The sequence below is a fragment of the Manis javanica genome, chromosome 2 (assembly GCF_040802235.1).
Source record: "Manis javanica isolate MJ-LG chromosome 2, MJ_LKY, whole genome shotgun sequence".
Taxonomy (NCBI): domain Eukaryota; kingdom Metazoa; phylum Chordata; class Mammalia; order Pholidota; family Manidae; genus Manis; species Manis javanica.
Genome location: NC_133157.1, coordinates 226,609,354 through 226,624,158, shown reverse-complemented (window position 1 = coordinate 226,624,158; position 14,805 = coordinate 226,609,354). Strand labels below are relative to the sequence as shown.

Here is a 14,805-nt window from a genome sequence, read left to right as displayed (position 1 = left end):
TGCACAGCCTCTGAGCACTCAGGCTGTCTCACAGCTTTATTAAGGCCTGCAGAGAGGAAGGGGCCCAGCCCCACAGGCAGCAGTAGCAAGTCCAGAGGGCCCCAGGGACACCCCAGGGCCCCAGACCCCGTCAGTCCTCCAGCACGGAGCCTCAGGAGTACTCGTGGGTGAACTTAGCGTGAAACTGGCTCAGCTTCTCCAGCAGGGGCCGCAGCTTTTCCATGGGGGGCAGAATGGTCATCCTAAAAGGGAGACGGGTAGTAAACCAAGGGAGTGGGGGCTGGAAGGGGGTTGCACATGGGCTGGGCCTCACCGGAAGTGGTAGGTGCCTTCCCGCTGCCCGAAGCCGCTTCCGGGCACCACGCAGATGCCGGTCTCCTCCAGAAGGCGTATGCAGAAGAACATGTCAGGAGCCATGCCCAGCTCCTGCGGGCAGGGCAGGGTGGTCAGGGCGGCTCAGGCCCGGGCCATCGGACCCCCGCCTGCCCCCTTGGGCGCAGACCTGAGCACGCTGCACCGCACGCGGGGGCAGCTGCATGCGCGGGAAGGAGTACATGGCTCCCTGCACCGGGTTGCAGCGGATGCCAGGACTCTCGTTGAAGACCTGTTCCGTGAGCTTGGCCTTGGCCGCCAGGTTAGCCAGCACCGCTTGCTTCTCCTGCGGCCGCGGAGGGAGGGCTGGTCAGGCGGGGCCGAGAGCGCAGCAGCCCGCAGCCCCCGACCCCCTCGGCCCCTCCCGCTCACCGCCTGGAACTGCGCGTAGGAGGGGTCGGACGGTGCAGGCGGGCTGACCACCGTGTGGAGCAGAACCTGGCCCGGCACCGGCGGGCACAGCCGCACGCTCATCAGTTTCTGCATCTGCTGCTGGACCGCGGCGTCCATGTTCACCACTTCCACGTAGCCGCCACGGAACCCGCACCTGCCAGGCGAGGGCGGACGTGAAGGTAGGGTCGGGAAGGGGAATCTGGGCCGTGGCTGGGGTCCGCGAGCCCCGCCCGCCCAGCGCGCACGCACTCGCCCATGTATCCTTTAGACACCGAGTGGAAGGAGGCAAGTTCCTGCCGCGCCGCGTAGGGCGGCCCCATCTCCGCGAGCACCTTCTTGAACGAGTGGAACTGCGAGCCCTCGGCGTACACGTTGTCCTGATACACCTGGAGGGGCGAGCGACGTCACCCACTGCCGCCCCCCTCTCCCCACCCCCATGCGCGCCCCTGCCAGCACCTCATCAGCCATCAGGAAGAGCCTCTCCTCGAAGGCGAAGCGAATCACGGCCTCGATGCACTCGCGGGGCTGCACCTGCCCTGGGGCGCAGGGGACGGGGCACGGCCGGGGTCAGCAGAAGGCGCGCATCGCCCCCTGCGCGCACCGCGGTGGGGGCGAGCTGACCGCGGCGTGGCAGGGTGGGGGCGCGAGGCGGGGCGGGGGTGGGGGCGGTGCGCACCCGTGGGGTTGCCGGGGTTGATAACGCAGAGCGCGCGCGGGCGGCAGTGGTCGCGGGCCTGGTGCAGCGCGCGCCGCAGCTCGGCCACATCGAGCGCCCAGGCGCGCTCCTCGTCCAGGTAGTAGTCCACCTGCACGGCGCCGAGCTCGGCCAGCGTGGCGGAGTAGAGCGGGTACTGAGGGATGGGGATGAGCACGCCCGTGCGCGCGCGACCCTCGCCGGCCACCAGCAACCTCAGCACGGTCTGCGGGCGGGATTGGAGGCGAGGTTGGCGGGGCCAGGACAAGCGCGGCACGACCAGCGGCGCACGGAGAACCGCGGTGCCGTCCGGCCCGGCCCCAGCCTACCACGATGGCGTCGCTCGCCCCGGTGGACAGAAAGATGTTGTCGGGGTCGGCGGGAATGCCTCCGTCGCGGCGCTCGACGTACCGCGCGACATCCTCGCGGATCAGCCGGACGCCGGAACTGACGCTGTAGGACCCTGGGCCGCGGGCGGGGCGGAGGGAGGGAGGACACGTGAGGTCCCCGCACCGCCCTCCGGAAGAGACCCGCCCCTTCCAGCGGGCTGGTCCCTTCTCCCCGGGGCCTCGCTCCTCCCCGGGGCCTGGGCCGGTTCTGGCGCCGGCACTTACCCAGACTGTGGCCCCCGCAGGCCTGCAAGATGCGCTCCGCCCTTCTCTTGGCATCCTCGGGGAAATCGGGGCTGTTGAGAAGGTCTGGGTGGACGCAGAGCGCCAAGACCTGAGGGGAGGAGGGAATGCCGAGGCCAGGGCACGAGGGCTGACCGGGGAGGGGCGCCAGGGCAGTGCCAAGCCTCACCTGGCGCAGGAATGTGATGGGCTTCTGCCCCATGGCCTGAGCATCCCCGATGTTGGCGCGGATGACCTCAGTGAAGGGCTTCTTCACGCCCTGGGAGGGAGGGGCAGGTGGGCCTTACCACTCCCTTGTGATCGGGCCTCCCTGGTCACGGGGCCGCCTCAGGGGCCCAGGTGAAGCTGGAGAGCACCGTGGGGCCCAGGACTGTACCTGTCGGAGCTCCTGCTCCAGTTCCAGGGCGCGCAGCACAATGGGGCCGCGCACTGCGTATTCCACTCTCTGAATACACGGGTTCATAGTATCCAGTGTCAGCACCTTCTCCTGCAGTCCATTCACAGCAGCAGGGCTGCGGCCACCTGCCTTCAAGGCCATGATCCTGCTCGGACCAGGCAGTAGGGAGGCTCAGGAGGTGGCAGGGTACAGAAGAGGGAGGAGGGGCGCCGGGTCCAGGCTTCTGCAGAGCTGCGTGGGGCCCGGGGAGTCTGGGTCGGGGATGTAGGTGCGAGGGCACTTTCTCTGCTGCAGCCTGCTGGCCCCACTGAAAGGGACAGAAAAGGCTAGAGAGGTGGTTGGGGTTGCCATCCCGCCCCACCCATCTGGGCACAGTTCTGCCCCAGGGAGGCAGAGGGAGTGGGTGAGGAGGCAGGCGGGGCTTGGGGCAAGGCCCAGTGCCGCCCAGTGTCCCCATGACCGGGAGCAAGAGACCCACGGAGCGGGTAGGGACAGACAGAAGGTTTAAGAAGCCCGGAGGACCAGGGCCTGGGGGAGGGGAGGTGGGCTGAGCACCCTGAAGGCAGAGCGGCGGAACAGCTCTGAGGGAGAAGGTCTACCGCAGAAGGGCTTGGCTGCGGCCTAAACCTCTTGGGACCCCCACCTTTGCTCGGGCCAGCAGCCTGTCTCCCAGGTAACTGAGCCAGGCCTGGGGAATCCTGGAGGTGTCGGGGGAGGGGAGCAAGGCACAGGGCCCCTCCTGGGCTGGTGGCCACGTCCTAGCCGGCTGGAGGCTGCAAGAGCCCTGTGCTTGGACCTTGGCCCCCAGTCGGTGGTGCCGAGGCCAGAGTCTCTGGACTGGGGTACGGTGGGGGGAGGGGGGAAGGGAGAGGGAGGGCCCTTGAGGGCCCTCCACAGCATTGGGCTGTTGTCCCGCCCTTTCATCATGCCAGCCTGGAGCTGCCCTTGGGCCCACAGACAGGGTGACTAAGCGCCCCTTCCCTGCTGTTCTTGATTGGTGGAGAGAGTGGAAGGCAAGCCGTGATAAGCCCTCAGGGCCCCACCTACCAGGCCCTGCAAGAAACTGATAGGCCATGCCCAAGGCTGCCCAACAGCAGGCATCTTAGCCTGAGGGTCGAAGAGTCAGCCCTCCAGCTGGGCTGCAGGCTGCTGGTCGGCCTGAGGGGACCTGGGCTCCGCTACCCTTGCTGGAGAGGAAGCAGCCAGAGCCCCAACAGCTGGCCTGTCTCACCTTGCACCTCTTGACTCTGCTGCCACCTCGTCCCCCAGGGGAAAAGGCCTGCCCTTCTGGCTCTGGGGCACAGTTGATATGAGCCTGACCCCAGAAGGAGCCAGCCCCCGCCTCCCTGGCAGCAGGGCTTAAGTGGAGTCGTGGTAACAGGTGGAGCTTGGGCAGTGCCCTGCCCCACACACTAAATTTAACCAGCAGCTGACCCCGGCCTTCCCTCGGTCCTGCCGACACCCCTCCAACCAGATGCTCGGGTGGGCAGGCCCCATGCACACTGGGCCAACCGGGTCCCAGGCAGGTAGGCAGTGACCCAGGCCCATGCCACCCAGCAACTGCCATGGACAGATGAGCTGGCAGCGCCCTCAGCCCTACCACGTGAGGACCCTGAGGGGCCCCTCCCTGTCACCCTGACCCACCATGTCCAACCAGCTCAGAGCCTCCTAAGTGGCCAACTGCTGGCCCCCTTTGCCAGCCCAGGCGGAAGCTGGCAGCCAGGCCCCAGGATCAGGGCTGCATGCCAGGAACAGGCGGCCCGCCCCCATCACCACCCCCACGGAGGTTCTGAGGCCTCGGGCCAGTGTGTCCTCCTGGCTCTGGCCCAACAGCCTTGCGGAAAACACTCCCCCTTTCCCAGCCAGGATCCCTGCCCCCACAAGGAGTGTCCTTGCAAACTCCCTGCTGTCCTCAGGAAAGCACAGAGTCACAAAGGGGCAGCCAAGAGGCTGGGGGGGCCGCACTCCCACGCAGGGGCTGGGCTGCCATAAGCAAGCCCCAGCGTGCACCTCCGGGCTTCAGGCAGGTGCTCGCAAGGACAGACACACCCAGGCCCAGCAACATGACAGCTCCCCACCACGGGGACAGTGGCCCGGCCAACAGACAACAAGGCAGGTGGCAGAACAGCCCTTTATCAACAGTCACAGCATGAACTGGTCTCGCAGCCAAGCCGCTCAGGTATGGCTTCTGCCACATGTTCATCCCTGAGCCAGGGGGCTGGCGTCCTGAACAGGGAAGCTGACTGCCCACCCACAGCAGTACCAGGACACATATGGGGTCCCCAGAGTGGAGGCCTGAGGCAGCCTGTGGCAGACCTCGTGGTCCTGTGTGGCTCATGTCTCACGTGAGCCGGCAGCATGGCCTCCTCTCTGGGGGAGGCTCCCCCGGAGGAGCTGCGAGCTTGAGCGGGGGTGGGTCTCTGCCGGCCCTGGGGCTGCTCTCTGGCTGGGGGGTCTCAGTGTCCACAGGCTGGTCGGCCTCATGTGGGGGACGATGCAGCTTAGCAGCAGCTCGCTGACGCTTGAGATCCGCCAGGGTGTGGCAGGCCTTAGCCGGGGCCAGGGCTTCAGGGATGGTGCTCTCCAGGGGGCCCAGCTGGTAGGAAACACTGCGATCCAGCCGCTTGGAGTACAGGTGCCACCCCGGGGGGGCTGCCACTCTGCCGTTGTGTGGCCAAGCCACCTCAGGGTCCTCCTCCTGTTGGGGGAGTACAGGCCCCAGAGGCCATCAGGAGGGCCCTCTCTGGCCTCGGGCCCTGGGCTGTGCGGTAGTCAAGGGACACACGATGGTGGGGGCAGCGGCTGAGCACCATGGGGCAACAGCCCAGGAAGCAGGTGAAGGGCCGGTGCAGCGGAGACGTGCGCCCCCCAGTGCATGCAGAGCTCCAGCCCACCTCCGCGGGCGGCGGGCCCAGCTCCGTGTCAGTTTGGCCGTCCTCATCCTCCTCCGGGGGCTCCGGGCTGGTGGGTGGCGGCTGCTGCCACACGATGGCCTCCTGGGCATGCTCCCTGCGGTACAGGCTGGTGCGCTGGCTCAAGCTCACCCTTCTCACCACCTTCCTAGGGAAGGGCAGGGAGGGTGGGAGGAAGGGCGCTGCCTGCCCTGTGCTCTGCCCTGAACTCCTGCAGGCACCTGGGCCTGCCAGCCAACGTCAGCAGGGCAGGCGATGCCAGGGGCAGAGCCGGCAGGACAGGCCAAGCCTGATGGTTGGAGGTGGGGCAGCCAGCAGGGCGGGGACACAGCTAGAGAGGCTGAGGGTGGGGCAGCCAGCAGGGCCCTGGGCAGCCCACTTGGAGCTCACCCGCGGCTCCCTGCACTGGACGTGCGGCGGCGCAGCAGAGAGCGCTGGCGGCCCTGGGCACGCACGAGTGCGTCATGCTTGTGCTTCAGCTCCAGCAGCTTGGCCCGCACTTCCTCATCCCCGCACAGGTCTGAGGAGAAATGGGTGGGGCCACGGACACTTTCCTAACCTATCCCCTCCACCAGGCGCAGGCAGCCCCCAGCTCACCAAGAGGCGTCTCATCCATCAGGGACTTCCCGTCCAGGTCCGCCCCGTGGGCCACGAGCATCTCCACCAGGTGCACCTGTGGGCCAGGGGCCTGGGCTGCTGCTGAAGGCTTGGAAGCCACGGGCCACCTGCACCCCGGCTACCCCCACCCCCACTCACCTGGCCCCAGTAGGCGGCAACGTGCAGGGGCTCCCAGCCATCGCAGTCCTTGGCACTGAGACTGGCCCGGTGTTCCAACAGCAGGGCAGCCGCCTCGCTAAACCCACTGGCGGCAGCGATGTGTAGCTGTGGGCAAACCACCCAGCCCTGAGTCCCAGGCCCAGTGCCTCTCCAGCAGCAGCGGCCTCCCCTGCCCGCACCCCAGGGGCCCCATCCTCACCAGCGTGGCCCCATGGTCCTGGGGTGCATCGAGGTCAGCCCCTGCTCGCAGAAGGCTCCGGATGTCGTCCAGCATGTGCAGCTCTGGCAAGGCCCGGGCCCCCTCGATGCTGTCCTGGGTAATGCCTGCAGGGCAGCAGGCTCAGAACTGGCAGCCCTGGCACCACCCCTGGTGGATGATGGGGTTGCACTCACCACGGTTGGCCATGGCTGTCTCTAGGCAGTCCAGCGTTTGCTCGTCCTCACACAGGTCATAGGGCATGTTCCCATCAGTGTTGACCGCCAGGAGGTCAGCACCACTGCAGCGAGTTACGGGTGGGGTGTTGCTGGCCACAGGACCCTTCTCCTCCTCCCACCCACGGAAACCCGCAGTACCCTCTCAGAGGCCCTCAGCCTAGGGCTGCCCTCCAGGACAGCGTGGGGCTGATATGGAGGAGGCCCAGCCTGATGCCCTTGGACCTGTCTAGCTGCCCCTCAGCCCTGGGCTGTTCTCATGCCAGGCAGGCCATCCTGCAGTCTCCACCAGTGTCTGAGCTCCTCATTCCTGCTCCCATGACCATTACCAGTAGGCCCACCTGCCAGGAGTGGGTGCTGGGACTCTGAGGGCCCCAGAGATCAGGGCTGAGGCAGGAGCACAGCAGGGGTAATGGGGGCCAGAGGGGGCTGAAGGGGAGCCTAGAACACAAGGGTGGGTACCCACTGTGGAGGAGTGGAGTGGGGCTAGGGGCTGCCTGTGCATACCCCCCAGCTGCCCCGAATGCTGCATACCCACCCCAACCACTCTAAGGCATTTATGTGAGGTGGGGGGACTGCCACCCACCTGCATGCCCACCATCCACACCTGGACCACTCCAAGGACAGATAGAGCCCCTGACCATGTGTCCTACTAGTAGGGTCAGAGGGGAGAGGCCATGGAGAGGACCCCTGGATCCTCGTGAAGCCAATGGTCCTCCATGTTTACCAAGGTGGCTGCTCAGGAGCCCTGCCCTGGTCCTCCTTGTTAAAGGCCCCACCTATGCTCAGGTACCCTGTCCTTCTTGTTGATTCCACCCTCACTGCTGACCAGAATGGCATTTCTCTGAGCTGGAGGTCAAGGCCTGCCCTCGAGGAGCTCCAAAACGCCTCATGGCACTAGACAGGAGGACACACCCAGGCCAGGAGCCTGGCAGGCAGGAGGCCACACTGGCCCGAGCACATGCCTGTTCCCTAGGGGTCTCAGCATCTTCGGCCCTTGCCCAGGCCCTGATCTCCAGCAGCCAAGTTAGGTGGGCACACAAGAGGCTAAAAGGCCAAGGGCACTTCCCGCACAGGACACACCTGGGCTATGTCTCTCAGGATGAACTACCATCTTCGAGGAAGGGCCTGCCCACCCTGGGTCCCAGCTACCACTCTCCCCAACAAAGATGCCCACTCTGGCCACACCTGCTCCCAGCAGGCCCTACCTGGTAATGAGCAGCTCCACCAAGTGCAGGTGGCCACAGGTGGCCGCAGCGTGCAGGGGCGTCCAGCACTCACTGTCACAGGCGTTGACCGTGGCCCCGGCCTCCAGGAGCTGCCGCGCCATCTCCCGGAAGTCATCGATGCAGCTCTGCGGACCATGCACCTGAGCTCCAGAGCCTGGGCTCGAGATCCTTGCCACTCCCAGCCACCCCCAGCACGCTGACCTGGTGCAGGGCCGTCAGGCCATCCTCATTGCACAGGTCAGGGCTAGCCCCACTCTCGAGGAACTGACGGACTGGAAGAAGTGGGGAGGTGTGGTCAGGATGCAGGGATAAAGGTTCCACCACGGCCAGCACTGTCCTGGTCAAGTCCCAGTGCCTAAGGGTACGGGGCTGACCACCAGGCTGCACCCAGGAGAGCAGGAAATGGCGAGGAAGCAGCAGTACAGGAACAGGAGGACCGCCGGAACTCAGGGGCACACACAGCAGCCCCTGCTCCCAGCCCTGGCAGGACCCGTCCCTCCCAAAGCGGCCCTCCTGTGGGGGGGAGGTCCCCACTGGGCCTCAAATGCTCCCGTTCTCGCCCGGGTGCTGGCACCCCCTCAGCAGGCCCCCTGCACCCTGCAGTGTCCCCAACCTGCCCCTCCAGGACTTCCCCAGGAGAACAACCGACCCCTGTCCACGCCTCTTCAGCCTCCCATGCGGGCCCAGGTTCTCACCAAGGTCACCTGGGACCTTCCCGTGGCCCGGCCCTCCCAGGCTGTGCTCAGCAGGCAGCAGGGGCACACCCTCCTTCGCACACTCTCGTGCCCTGGCCTGGGGAACACCCACCACGCCCCTACCTGCTCTGCCTGCAGGCACTGCTCACCCCATGCGCCCAGGCCTGTCACTGCATCTGGGAGGTTCTGATGGAGAAGTGGCCCGAGGCAGAGCCCAGGATGGGCATCAAGGGGGCCAGCCTGTGTGGGGAGCCCAGTTTCCTGAGCACTAACCTGCTGAGGTGGGCATCACTGTCCAACCTTACAGAGGTGGGAACCCAGGACCCACACGGTGGTCAGCCTTCCCCTGAGCATCGCCCAGCACCCTGGCAAGAGGCAACGAAGCCTGCAGGCCACCCCCAGCCCACCTGAGCCCAGCCCCTGGAACTTCTCCAGCTCCTGTGGGCCTGTGCCGTGCTCCTGCCTTACCCCCATCAGCATCCCCTCTACAGCAGGACCCTGTGTGCACTGCCCGCCACTTGGGGCCTATGGCTGAGGAAGCCAGGCCAGACCCCAGGCCTCTGTAAGAAGGGGCTGCTCCCTTGGGAGGTCTCAAGACACCTGCACCAGGGGACAGGGCTGCCAGCCGTGCACTGCCCTGGGACGCAGCCACACTCACCTTCCTCCAGGTCATTTCGGGCAGCAGCTTCCAGAAGGGTGACACTGGGAGGGAAGAGGACCCGCTTCCGCGGCACGCCACCCGCTACCTCCTTCCGTGGCCTCTCCCTGTGGCTCTTCTCAGCCTGGGCCCACATCTTCACCTGCTGGGCGCGTCGCTTCTGGGCATGCTTCAGCCGCTCCTGTGTGCTCATCCGGCCCACTACAGGCATCTCTGCCAGCAGCTCTAGGTGCTCAGCCATGGTGGGGGCTGCCTACCAGGGGGGCTGCCCGGGACACCAGGTGAGGGAGTACGGGGTCTAGGCTGGGCCTGAAGGGTGGGGCAGCTCGCTGGACTGGCACCCTTGGGGGCATCCCCTCCCTAAAGGTCAGTTCCCTCTGCCCCTGGCAAGGCTGGGTCAAGAGGCCCCATGCTGTGACCAGGCCCAGGCAGCCCTGAAGGGCAGGAGCCCCATGCAGAAAGGACAGTGTAGAGAAGGTGCCTGTGGCTCGCCTCCCAGGAGCCCTGGCACCTCAGCCACTCAATGGGCAGGGCCTCACTCCTTCTTGGGGTCAGGGTGCACAGCCTATGGGAAGCAGCCTGGGACCTGGGCAGCTCAGTCCAGGGTCTGAAGCAATTACCCAGATAACAAAGTCGCAGCTTCCTGGCACCTTGCCAAGGGGGAAGAGAGAACAGGGCAATGGGCAGAGGCCCCTGGGACCCTAGAAGCCCCCCTCACCTTCAGGCCTCAGGAGCTTGAGGGACCCTGGGAGCAGCCATGGCCTGGTCTGGTCCCCCCTCCCCTGTCCTGTCTGTTTTCCAGGGTCAGTGCATTGGTGCTAAGGATCAGGTGTAGCCAGAGGGCGGGTTCCGTGACCAAAGAGGCCAGGGCAGGGCATGTGCTCAGTCCTGGGGACCTGGACCTCAGTGCCTGGGGCTCAGACTCTACAAGCAGCAGGCCTGGCCACTGTGTCTTCAGAAGGACCTCTCCTTCAGAGGAGATGCTGATCAAGCAACAGGAAGCAGGCAGCTCCCACTGGCCTGTAGGGGAACAGGAAACACCTCAAGGCTGGCTCCCGGGGGCGGAGCAAGTGGGCAGGTGCGACCAGGGCCCTGCCCTGTGTGAGCCCCACCCTCGGCCTGCAGGGAGCCCTGCTAGTCCACAGTGCTGGCAGAGGCTTGGTCTGCCCAACTCTGGCTGACAAATCAGCGTCCCCACAAAGGGCCGTCCAGGCTGGCAGCAGCCTCCCCATGAAGCTGCCCTCAGAACCAGGGGCTGGCCCCTGGGGGGTGCTCCCTGCAGCATCCTGAGGTCCTGGTTCCCACAGCACTGCTGACCTGTTCGCCTCCAGGCTGGGTCAGGCAAGGTCACCTTCTCGGACACCCCCAGAGCCCCTGCAAGGACTGGGGAGGCTACAGCCTTCCTTTGGACAGGTCCTGCCTCCTGAGCCTCGGGCTCCCCCCTCAGCTTCTGAGGGCCGAGAGCACAGCCTGTCCTGACCAGCACCCCAGCTCCTCACCAGTCAACACCTGGGCTTCCTCCTCGCCAGGCTCCCTAGCCCAGGCCCGTCAATGCCCAGCCACACTGGGCTGCAGTAAAAGCCCCTGTCATGCAGACAAAAGCACAGGAGGCCTGCCGAGCTTGAGATCTATCGGGACAGACAGGCAGGCGGGCGGCCCGGCAGGGGCACTAACCTCAGGAATGGCCCTGGCTGTACTCTAACACAGGTGCCCACCAGGAGTCCCAATTTTCACTCGGCCAGGCCCTGTGACCATCTAGATACAGACCCAGACCTGCACTTGGACGTCTCAGTGAGTGCCCCCTTCCTTCTGGAAGGAACTGACTCGGGCCACATCAAATCAGCCCTGCTCGGGGACAGCCAGCGTACCTGGGAGCCGCCTTTCACAAGTCTGACCTGCTCTGGACTTTGCTCCAGCAGGGTCCTCCCTGCGAGCCTGGGGATGGGACAGGGGACCAGGAGGCCCCAGTGAAGAGCTTTCTAGGCAGCACTCCTGCTCTGGGCAGCCTGCTCCCAGCTGGCCACCTATGCAAACTGCCGGGGCACACATGAGCTGCCCAGACTTCCCGTCTGGGGAGCCTGAGCCCAGCTTTGCCCTCTGAAAGACAGCTCCCCCGTCATGAGACAGGCCAGGAGCCAGGTCCTACAGGCAGCCCGCCAGCTCCCCATCCACGAGGGTGGGGGTGGGTCCCAGACCATACCTGCGGCATGGCACGGACCTCGCCCCCACGGCAGCCCTCTCCATGCACTGACTGCTCACAGCTCCTGCCCCTCATGCCCCTCCACCAGCTGGCAAACTGCCCTCATACACACATGGCTACAGGGTGGGACCTCCACCTCTCTGCCATCACCTGGGCCTGCCAGGGAGCTGACCCCAACAGCCTACTCTGCCAGGCCCCCAGTCTCCAGCCATGGGAAAGGAACCCCTGTTATTCTCCCATAGGGAGGAGGATCCCCCAAGGGCCAAGGCTCCCCAGCAGAGTGGGCTCCTAGAGTCTCAGGGACTGGCTTCACCTCCCCGGATGGGTGCCGACTGCACAGCCACAACTGATCTTCCTTGGGTTGATGGGGTTTAGGAGATGCCATCCACCTCGTCATTTTATAGAAGAGATTCCGATGCCTACATTCTACAGAAAACAACCTAAAATAGCAACCAGCTTTTCAAACTGAGTACATGCTGCTCTTGGCTTACGCATCCTGAAGGCCGTCTGTGAAAGTCCACCACACAGCAGGACCCAGAACCTCAACACGCCTCTCCACCAGCCCTGCCCTCTGGCTGCGGCGGGAAGAGAGGGCCCCCAGTGCCCTGGGCAGCGCACAGAGAAGCCAGTGTCCTGGCCTGGGCTGTGGCAGCTTACGAGGGTCCTCAGCCCCCGACTCTCGTGGGTCCGCCTTCCTGAGGCCCCGGTCTCCTCGGGGCGGTCTCCGTCACCGTGGGCAGCCCTGACTGCCTCTTCTGTACCCAAGCTGAGCCTGAGGGGGCCCAGGGAGTCCCAGAGACCTGCGGCAGGGGGCGCCGCCATCTGGCAGAGCCTCCGTCGAGGGGGCATGACAGTGTCTTGTGCCTGGCTCCTCCCAGACTGAGCCTTGAACTTCCAAGCCCCTGGCCCCCTGGATCCTCCTGCTACCCCCCAGAGCCTCAGTCGGTCACCTTCTCCCAGCCACTCAGCCCAGGGACAGTCCACCGGAGCTAGAAGACTTGCCCTTTGGCTGAGCCAGGAAGGACAAGGCGTTCAGTGGAGTCTGTCCGAACGGCCACCACACCACACCCAGAACAAGGCGGGCTGAGCAGGGCAGCTCTGCCTTGGTGCACAAATCTGCCCCAAGCCTCCCTGGAATATCAAACAGATAACCTGGCAGTTTTTCCCAGGTCTTGGCTCCGTGCCCAAGCAAGCTGCATGGAGTGCGGAACTGAGATCAGGAGAGGCCCGGGGAAGGACCGCAGCAACTGTGCAGTACTGGACACCTGGTTTTGGGGACAGGAACCCATGCCCAGACCCCATCCAGGCCCGGACAGAGCCATGCTGGCCTGAGGGTCTCAGCAGCCTTCCATAACGCCTACCACAGCTCTCCGCCAGTAGGTCCCATCATTACCCCCATTTTCCACATGGGGAAGCTGAGGCCATGCCTGGACCTGGAGTCCTGTGACCCACTTCACAACACTGCCTCTCATGTCCACCTCAGGATCTGTGTGAGAATCAGAGATGGTGTGGCAGAAGCCCAGAGCCTGCGAGGAGCGGTAAGTACCACCTCCTCACCCAGAGAGGCCATGCCATGTTCAGAGAGGGAGGAAGGGATGAAGGGGTCTCAGAGGAATGCTGAGGGAGAGGGGATGGAGGCTGGGGAGCCCCCCTGTATCAGGCCCAGGGCACACCTTTCCCCTGATTCTGGGGCTGTAGGTCCTATCCTGCTTGGCTTGTTGGAGTGGGTTACTACAACTTGCAATCCAAAGACTGCTTTATCTGTTGTCTGTCCACAATAGTGAAAGCTGGGCAGCTGGGTGCCCCTCACCCTGGGAAAATGATGTGTGCATTACCATCCTGCACAGCAGCAAGATGAGGCCATCTATCTGCCAAGGGCCAGGGCTGTGACTTGGTCACCGAAAGCCCAGGGTGGAGGTGACACTGCCCAGGTGTTGAGGATGGATACAGATGCTTGTTTCTTTGCACAAACAGAGAGGGCATGAGGGCAAGGACTGTGACCTGAGATCATGGGGCAGCAAGGGCACCCAGCCCCCACCCGGCTTGGCTCCCCTTGGAAGACTCCAGTCCCCCCATGGCTCCAAGCCCGGGAGGCTTCCCCGGCTGGCCCTGTGTCTCATCCTGTCTCTTCCACTAGAGGGCATGGCCCCTGCTGTCTCCTCAGCCACACCTGGACCCTGCAACAGGACCCTGGGTGTCTGTGACGGGCTGAGGAGGCAAGGCCAGGCACAGTCAGGGAGCACGACCAGCTGAGGCCCAGGGGCCCTGTGGCCAGCACCGTCCAGTCAGGGAGGAGCTAGATGCCCAGAGATCCTCAGACACACCAAGTAGAGGACAAGACCATGAAGAGCAGCCCCGCCTGCCCTCCGATGTGTCCCGATGGGCACTCCGCTGTGTGCGTGCTCTGGTCACTTGGCCAGCACACCTCCCTCCTGGCTCCCTGCTTGACCTAGCTTTGCTCTTGGGGTGGGGACAGGGGATAGGTGGGAACAGCAGAGGAACAGGATGTGCATCAGTGGTGGGGCACAGGGGACCCTGGGGGCAGTTCTGTGCCCAGACAAGCGAGGAAGCGGCCCTGCTGTAAGCCCATGGCAGGGCCTCGCCTGCTCCCCACAGGCTCTGAACAGAGCTTGAGAGCTGGCAGTGGGCAGGGTGGGCTGAGGAGGTGCGGCAGCGAGGACAGGGAGGCTGGGGCCAAGCACTGCCGCAGGCGGGCAGGCAGCCCACCCCACGGGCACAGAGACCATGGGAGGAGACCTGGGATGCTGCCACAAGCACCCTCACCTCTGTGACACCATGTGAACACACAGTGCCATTGCCAGGGCACACACCTTGCCGCCCGGTCCCCCAGCGCCCCCATCAGCTCCTGGTTGCGGCAGCCCTCGTGACACAGAGCACTTGACCATAAAAGGGGCCTCACTCAATAGGCCTGGAGAGGAAGCCTCTCCTGCACTACGAAGGCAAGAGCGGGAAGAAGTAGTGTTTGCTCGGTAAAAAAAAGGAAAAATGAAACCTGCATATGATAGAAAAGAAATAGAAATAAGAACATTTATATCTACATTAGAAACATAACAAAAATAGACAAGACATGATGAACAGAGGTCACGAGCAGGGTGAAGAAGAGAGGCAGTTGGGTGGGGGACAAGTGCTCTGGGTCATTTCTGCTGTTTGACTTTGAGAACACGTGAAGATAAACCTGTTCAAAACAACTTTAAACTGTTGGGGGACGGCAGGCGGGAGCGCACCTGCTGGTTGCCAGGTGGACCTGAAAGGACAGGGCTACAGATAGCAGCGTGGGTGGCTCCTGGGGCGTCTTCTGTGTCTGGCCGAGGAGCTGGTCTCTGCCCATTAAGCGGTGGGAGCTGCTTTCAGACAAATCTGGGGGTGGGGTGTAAAGAGGTTGCAGGAGAGAGG

At 64.6% G+C, this 14,805-nt stretch overlaps 2 protein-coding genes and 1 long non-coding RNA gene across 9 annotated transcripts in view; 1 reads left to right on the top strand and 2 right to left on the bottom strand.

Annotated features, from left to right (window-relative positions):
• Nucleotides 1–11: 11 nt before the first annotated feature.
• GPT (glutamic--pyruvic transaminase) lies at nucleotides 12–3,268 on the bottom strand. Of its 2 annotated transcripts, XM_037023265.2 has the most exons (12): nucleotides 3,132–3,268; nucleotides 2,468–2,795; nucleotides 2,261–2,350; nucleotides 2,074–2,182; nucleotides 1,789–1,922; nucleotides 1,442–1,685; nucleotides 1,222–1,301; nucleotides 1,015–1,151; nucleotides 745–919; nucleotides 503–658; nucleotides 314–426; nucleotides 12–242 (listed from the first exon to the last, which is right to left on the bottom strand). In XM_037023265.2, the coding sequence occupies exons 2-12, from the start codon at nucleotides 2,627–2,629 to the stop codon at nucleotides 152–154; spliced, it is 1,491 nt and encodes a 496-aa protein (XP_036879160.1). In that variant the 5' UTR covers nucleotides 2,630–2,795; nucleotides 3,132–3,268; the 3' UTR covers nucleotides 12–151. The 2 variants fall into 2 exon arrangements, with proteins under 2 accessions (XP_036879160.1, XP_036879159.1); XM_037023264.2 differs by lacking the exon at nucleotides 3,132–3,268 and having other exon boundaries at nucleotides 2,468–2,863.
• Nucleotides 3,021–14,132, top strand: LOC108401631 (uncharacterized). Of its 2 annotated transcripts, none has more exons than XR_012128639.1 (6): nucleotides 3,021–3,161; nucleotides 3,918–4,667; nucleotides 9,202–9,472; nucleotides 10,899–10,982; nucleotides 11,767–12,767; nucleotides 12,875–14,132. It is a non-coding gene; the product is annotated as an uncharacterized lncRNA (long non-coding RNA). The 2 variants fall into 2 exon arrangements; XR_012128640.1 differs by having other exon boundaries at nucleotides 3,026–3,161; nucleotides 3,915–4,667.
• PPP1R16A (protein phosphatase 1 regulatory subunit 16A) overlaps nucleotides 4,606–14,805 on the bottom strand; it is a 41,132-nt gene continuing 30,932 nt past the window's right edge. For 2 of the 5 annotated variants that reach the window (XM_017667694.3, XM_073230353.1), the window contains exons 2-11: nucleotides 9,192–10,211; nucleotides 8,040–8,110; nucleotides 7,818–7,963; nucleotides 6,571–6,674; nucleotides 6,377–6,501; nucleotides 6,157–6,282; nucleotides 5,998–6,073; nucleotides 5,791–5,920; nucleotides 5,383–5,548; nucleotides 4,606–5,186 (exon numbers count right to left, since the gene is read on the bottom strand). In XM_017667694.3, the coding sequence (XP_017523183.2) occupies nucleotides 4,830–5,186; nucleotides 5,383–5,548; nucleotides 5,791–5,920; nucleotides 5,998–6,073; nucleotides 6,157–6,282; nucleotides 6,377–6,501; nucleotides 6,571–6,674; nucleotides 7,818–7,963; nucleotides 8,040–8,110; nucleotides 9,192–9,432 (1,542 nt within the window). In that variant the 5' untranslated portion in view covers nucleotides 9,433–10,211 and the 3' untranslated portion in view covers nucleotides 4,606–4,829. Of the gene's footprint in view, nucleotides 5,187–5,382; nucleotides 5,549–5,790; nucleotides 5,921–5,997; nucleotides 6,074–6,156; nucleotides 6,283–6,376; nucleotides 6,502–6,570; nucleotides 6,675–7,817; nucleotides 7,964–8,039; nucleotides 8,111–8,682; nucleotides 8,774–9,191; nucleotides 10,212–14,805 lie in introns of those variants that run through there. The other 3 variants (XM_073230354.1, XM_073230355.1, XM_073230356.1) reach the window with 3 other exon arrangements.